This window comes from Bremia lactucae, linkage group LG4, assembly GCF_004359215.1.
Source record: "Bremia lactucae strain SF5 linkage group LG4, whole genome shotgun sequence".
NCBI lineage: Eukaryota > Oomycota > Peronosporomycetes > Peronosporales > Peronosporaceae > Bremia > Bremia lactucae.
In genome coordinates, this window is record NC_090613.1 from 4,555,918 (window position 1) to 4,562,834 (window position 6,917).

General features: G+C 42.2%; 2 protein-coding genes across 2 annotated transcripts; one reads left to right on the plus strand and one right to left on the minus strand.

Moving 5' to 3' along the window:
• Positions 1-2,423: 2,423 nt before the first annotated feature.
• CCR75_002421 (uncharacterized protein) lies at positions 2,424-3,566 on the plus strand (the record flags this gene model as incomplete). Its single annotated transcript, XM_067960518.1, has 1 exon — positions 2,424-3,566. The coding sequence occupies one exon, from the start codon at positions 2,424-2,426 to the stop codon at positions 3,564-3,566; it is 1,143 nt and encodes a 380-aa protein (XP_067816758.1).
• An 810-nt stretch (positions 3,567-4,376) lies between these two features.
• On the minus strand, positions 4,377-5,558 carry CCR75_002422 (uncharacterized protein; the record flags this gene model as incomplete). The annotated part of the gene is made up of 1 exon (XM_067960519.1): positions 4,377-5,558. One exon carries the CDS (start codon positions 5,556-5,558, stop codon positions 4,377-4,379), a length of 1,182 nt encoding a protein of 393 aa, XP_067816757.1.
• Between the last annotated feature and the right edge of the window lie 1,359 nt (positions 5,559-6,917).

The following is a 6,917-nucleotide window of genomic DNA, read 5'->3' on the forward strand; positions in this document are numbered from 1 at the left end:
GATGACGAACTAGCTTGAGCCTGTCTCAAGCTAAAGTCCTCCTGTTCCGCAACGGATATTGCTTCTTCAAGCGTATCCAGTTCCAAGCGGAACAGGTGGGTCTTTACGGGACCATCCGTAAGACCTTGCATGAACACCGTTATTAACGTGTGTTCATGAGCTAGGTTATTTGTTATACAACTCGCTAAGAGTCGTATGTGCTGGGCATATGCGTGAACATCACGCTTGCCTTGCTTGAGTTTCAGAAGCTCTGAACGAGCTCTGAACTCAGCCCTTTGTGGTTCGAACGTCTATTTATGCCGGGCTTTAAAAGCCTCTAGCAACCCAAAGACGTAAGGGTCGCGCAACGTAAGGCCCAATGCCCAAGTTTTGGCACGACCTGCCAAATTTGATTTGGCGAGTGCGACTTGTATTTGCTCGTCGACGATGTGACGTGCCCGTATGGGATCATCCAACTCGAAAAACCATTTCAAGAGGGAGTCTTCTTCGATTCCCCTGTACTTAGAGATGTCAATTTTTAAGGTTTCGGGACGACGCATTTGGGTCATCCCAGGTACCGGGGTTTTTACCTGTTGTAATCTCAACAGTTCTGCCTGTTGGAGAGCCTTGCTGATTCAGCAAGGCTACCTCTTCCTTCATCTCGTCAAGTTCATGTTATATGAACTTGGCGATGGCTGAATGGAGGGCATCTCTGTCCAAATTGGACAGCAATGCCAAGATTGCATCGTTTCCTACGGTCGAACTCATTCGATCAACCGCACCCCTTCCTATGTCACTTAGAAAGGAGTAGCAATCACGCGAAACGTGATGCGATTCCCACTATCATCTAACATGTCCATGTTAGATGATGGAAATGTGGTCCTTGGACGGACTACAAAGTGCTACCAGGTGTATCGGACAACTACGACTTGTACTGCTTCAGTACAAGTCCACTCCGCACTGCTTCAGTTGCGAGTGGTGCCTTACGTTATTTCATGTACACTAGTACGTGCAAAGGAAGACTTTTCTTTTAGGTAAGTAGCTTAAAGAGGGTAAAATAAAAACCGGATTAATATATAATTAAGTATCTCTTCTTTCTATCTGTTAACTCTAACTTAATTATAAACTAATACTAAACATGCGATTTAATTCTTATCTTATCTTATCTGTATTTCTCTTTTGTTTACATCTACAGCTGATTAGTCTGCGGAATGAATAGATATAATGGTCTATACCTATTCATGGATAAGAATTCTGAGCGTTACTATATAAAGTAATATCCTCCAACTATTTTTTACCTTTTTAGATAATATATAAATTAACAACCTTTAAATGTTAATTTCATGTAACGATACACCCCGTTACACTTATCACTAAATCTCAACCTTAACGTGCGCCATCATCTCATGAGTGACAATGTGGAGGCGGTTCAAAACAAACCGCGTTTACTTAAGATCGACCGTTCAGGCAATGCCTCCGGCAATTCAGATCGTTCGTGGCGTCTATAACACATCCCAACAGTGCCGTTGGAGGTTTTATTATAAAAGACCTAACAAAGTGCTTAGTCACATTTCTTAATGCTTGAATGGGCAGAATCAAGTTAACTAGCATTAAGGCTCGCCCAACGAAGCAATAACAAGAAAACGGGTCGTAGGAAGGACTTCAAGTTCTATCATGTATAGACCAGCACTTGTTCTTTAGCGAACGCTTTCGCCCCTTTGAAAAATGCGGCTTTTCATCTTCTTTCGTGACAAAAATAAAACTTGCTCGATTGACGCACACTGATCCAGAAAGGAATGACGCCAATATATTTTTCTATTTCATGTTAATCGCCAACTTTTCAGACGTTAAACATGTTGCACAAAAGTCATATGCATTTAAAAATATTTGAATTCACGATATTTCGTGACGTATTGACGTTGTGCGTAGTACCACATATTTCATTACTTGATGTGGTCAATGTATTATAATATGAAATTTGACTGTAAAATAAATAATGTAAAGCCGTTTAGGCATCATCGTGACCTTTCTAGTGCGAGCCTTAAAAGCAAGTACGTACCTACAGTACGCACAATTTCTTAAGCTGCATATATCGATAGTTTGCACCGGCTGCGACCCAAGCGATCAGCCGGATAAATTGACACAGGCAGATTGCTTGACTACTAGGATTAGCTCAATTTTTTAATGTAAGCGTTGGGAAGCAAATCTTGAGACCGCATCTGGCGATCGGAGCGTGATTCAACCGGGAACATACAATTGGAGGAGAGGTACTTCAGACTAATGCACCCTCCCTGCACAAATAAGGCTCAACACGATGTGTCCAATGTCCCGATACACAGTTAGCTGTGAAATAAATCCTTCACCGCTACCAGCCTTCTGCCATCGGTTCGTGCCGGACAGCCAGTTGAAATTTTTGCTTGAAAAAAATAAATCATACCAGCACCATGACCTCCTCACCGAGTCCAGAAACCGACAAAATGCACACACCCGTTGCTGAAAGTGCGCGTTACAATGACCAGACAGTGCTAAATTTCGACTCGTCCGCTTCAGAAAAACTGAAGGATGAAGGCTGTAGCTCTGTGTTTACGGACAGACATGGCCACCCGCTGGTTAAATTTTTCAAGTGGTATGTGACACGCAAACAGCGGATTTTTCTAATTAGTGGCCTCGTGATCATTGTTTTCGTCGTGATTCTCCTGATCATCTTTCTGGCCATCCTCCCAGCACTTATCAAACACAACGTCGACTCCGTTCAGCTAGCTATCAATTACTTGGATGTCAAGAGCATCCCGAACGCCACGTCATTAAGTGTTGATTTAAGCGTCAATGTTCAGCACGATATTGGCATATCGGCTTCGACTGACGACATCACGGCATGGCTATTGTATGGTGGCGTTGCGTTTGGATCGGTTATCATACCCGGTCTTGACATTAAGACGGGCAAACAGGATTACAATGTGACGGTCGATGGCACGCTGATGCTTACCGATGTCGGAGCTTTCAACTCAATGGCTGCAACTCTACTAGACGATACTGAGACCTTGCTCGGAACCACGGCCACCATTACTGCCCATGCTTTGGGTATGACATTTAACGACCTAACTTTGAGACGCACGTTGCATCTCAAAGGCTTTAACATGCTCCGTGATCCGGCGCCGGTAGTGAATTATATCAATTGGTTTGGCTGCAGTAACGACGTTTACCAGATGGATATTAATGTGACGCTGACAAATCCGTCTGTAATGGGCTTAAATGGCATTGGTGCGCTAAATCTGAGCCTTTACTATGGCAATAGTTATCTCGGCTACGCCGAGTCGATGAAACCTGATCTTGGTTTGCCGCGAGGAGAAAGCGTGCAGATCCTTCGTGCTACTGTGCCACAAGACACGAAAGCGCTTTCCAGTATGGCATTGGGCGTGGCAGGAGGTAGTGCACACTTTTATATTACAGGCGATAACCCATATTCGATCAAATATACACAATTCGAGGACGCCATCGGCCACGTTAACATGAGCATCATTTACACGGACGGACTCGCGAAATTAGGTTTCAATACCTCGTGTGACAAACTTTCACACTTAGCTTAAAAAAGTGTAGCGAGATAATTTCAGTAGCGGGTTGCATGATGATTTTAATAAAGTGTACATCTGCATAAGTAACCAACCCCTTCCGCTACAATCAATAGCTTTGCCAAAAGTAGGACCTTTCTTAGTATTAGGCCGCTTACTCTGGTGGCGTTGACAGACACACCACGTCGCTTTGGGTTATGTGCGTTTGTAAATGCGTGTAATGTCATCTGTGTAACTATTAACCGTAAACCTTGTTTTCTCTTTTTTCGTCTCAAGCTTCGCCAATTCAATAAAGTCTTCGGCACAATATGAAGCATAAGAGGAGGATATTGATTTAAAACTTTAATTTTAGAGCGGATCGAGCGGCATTATTTCTGAAATGTTAAATTGAGAGCTAGGCAATTTTCAGCGCAAACTTGTATTCGTCAAACAAATGCGGAGATTAATTTCAGATGATGCAAACGTACCTTGGAAACTGGCCAATCATGTAGAGGAGATTTTACTTAAAACTGAGAGATTAACGGCTAGCTTTTTAAAGCCCACTAATTAATGCCACAGCAACAAAAGTGGCGACAATTATTTTGACAAGGTAAAATAAACGCTAGTTCCATGAATCTAAGGTAGAACCAGGAAAGAAAAAAATCTGTAAGAGCGGATACAAGAGCTTCCCGGTATCGAAACAGGGACCCGCGCGTGAGTAGTCGTACTAGTTTAGAGATGTAATTAGTAACGAAATTCGCACGTTGTATAAAAGTCAAGTTGTTTTGAGGCTCGCAAATATAAACTGTAAGTAACGTATCAATACATAGCTTGTAAGGCAGACCCGATCTATATTACTTGCCCAGCCACGTCGTTTGCATCAAAGACAGCAACTTCATCCATCAGCTTGGCGTCTTTACAAGCTGTTTGACGATACCACGCGTTAATCAGCTCAAATTGGCGCACTGTTTCTACTGACATGTCACCTAAAGCTTTGGTCTTATGATAAATAGGCGAATCCTGTTCGTCCGACCCGGAATCCGTGGCCATATCACTGCAGGTTTCCAAAAGACCTTCTTTCGAAAGCTCAGTTTGATTGATAGAGCAATTGGCAGCGGCAGATGTTGAGGATAAAGAACCAAAGCAGTTCTTTATACTCACCCAACTAAGCCCGAGACCGAAAAAAAATAGCACAAGTCCCGTCGTCTGTTCGATCGACAGCACGTGGCCAAAATAAATGACCGAGAGCACAATACTTAACACCTTGCGACACGTTCCAATAATCGTCGTGGTCAGCGCACCAAATTTGTAAATCGCAAAAAAAATAAAAGCTTGGCCGAAAGCACCAGTGAAACTCAGCATTAAAAGGCTCGGCAGCAACGGCACGATATATTGAAGGAACACGGGAACTTCATCATTCACAACCAACCCTGCAGCAGCAAAGAATGCCTTGTAAATATTTACGTGAAACATGAGATCAAATGCCCCAATGTCGTAACTTTCCATGAACTTGTCCTCAAGAGCTCCAGTGGCTCCATCTAATACAAGGGACAGTGCGAGAAGAGAAAAGCCCAGCGCCATATTGGGTGTTCGCTCGTGCTCTGGCAAATGATGATGGCTCGCATCCTGGTGCATTCTTTTGTGTTCATGTGGAGTTCCAAGCAAAAAAATTGCCACGCCAATGGACAAGATAAAAACAGACACATACTTTTTGATGGCATACTTTTTACCAAGAAGTACACCCATGATCATGACTGGGATTGATTTGCATGATTTACCAAGGATGCGTGTGATATAGGTGACATATCGTAACGCCATCATTGACGCAATAGTTGATCCAAAGGCCAGCGCACCGACAATGGCCAAAAAGCTGGAAGGCATCGCAGACGGCTTCTCTTTTCGTGCGTGACTAAGTCCGAAAGCCACGACCGCGTTTAATGCACAAAAGACAAACGTCATGGAAAACTCGCCCAATACGCGGTGGGTCGTAATTTTTTCGAGCAAGACGCCATGGAGGGTGAAAGTGACCATAATACCGGTACAGCAATAAAGCAGAAGCCATCTTCTACCTTTGCTCAGCACCAGCCTTGACACTTGGTGTGAATTGTTGCGCATGCCCACAGTAGTGGTTGTTGCCGAAATAGTGTTTGCTATCGACGGAAAATTGTTGAAATATGTCGGCATCTTAGCCAATCGACGTGTGGCGGAGATAATTCTGTAAGATGCTGTACACGACGTTAAAGTATTTCGTTAATTGGTGTTTTTCGACAAATGCTTTAATTTGCTTCTTAGCAAAAAGAAATTACAAGCAATATTTTGAGAATTTTATACTTGTGGCTACAATTTGTCAATATTCACTACTTTTGAGAATAGTTTTGCCGCATATACGTCATAACACTAAATCTGGGTTTATAGAATGACAAGATAAGCTAAATCATTCATGCTTGAAATTTTGCATCGATCATACGAATGTAATAGTACTGACTTACCATCACAATCCAAAAGCTTTCGCAAACTCCAGCGCACCAAAAAATATCGAGTCAACATCAGTCTTCATCAGTTAAATGTGTAATAAGAAGCTCGCGCGTGATATTTGTCCAGTGTTGGATATGCATTGACGAGCTACAACTTAATCCAGGACACTTTGGAATCAACAGCTTTACTCACGAATTCTCGGACCTATTCGCCACACAAAGAAATTCGATGGCTGTCAGCCGCACAACATTTGTAAAAAGGGGGCCTTTCACTAGTACTGATCAGTACTAGTTAACCTTACACTGATTACAGAGTAGGTGAGGTGCCTCGAAACTTCGCGTACAAAAGAGTACAGAGGAAGGTTTTTATGAAGTTAAGGGGTTTTAGCTTTAAAGGTCTAGACTAAGTCTTTAGAATAGATGTAACGGGGTGTATCGTTACATGAAATTAACACTTAAAGGTTGTTAATTAATATATTATCAAAAAGGTAGATAATATTTGGAATATATTACTTTATATAGTAATGTTCAAAATTCTTATCCATAAATAGGTATAGACCATTATATCTATTTATTCCGCAGACTAATCAGCTGTAGATGTAAACAAAAGAGAGAGACAGATAAGATAAGATAAGATAAGAATTCAGTTGCATGTATAGTATTAGTTATAATTAAGTTGGAGTTCAGATAGAAAGAAGAGATACTTAATTATATTAATACAGTTTTCATTTTACCCTCTTAAAGCTAGTTGCCTTAAAGAGAAGTCTTCCTCTGCACGTACTAGTGTACGTGAAATAACGTAAGGCACCACTCGCAACTGAAGCAGTGCGAAGTGGACTTGTACTGAAGCAGTACAAGTCGTAGTGCCCCGTTACACCTGGTAGCACTTTGTAGTCCGTCCAAGGACCACATTTCC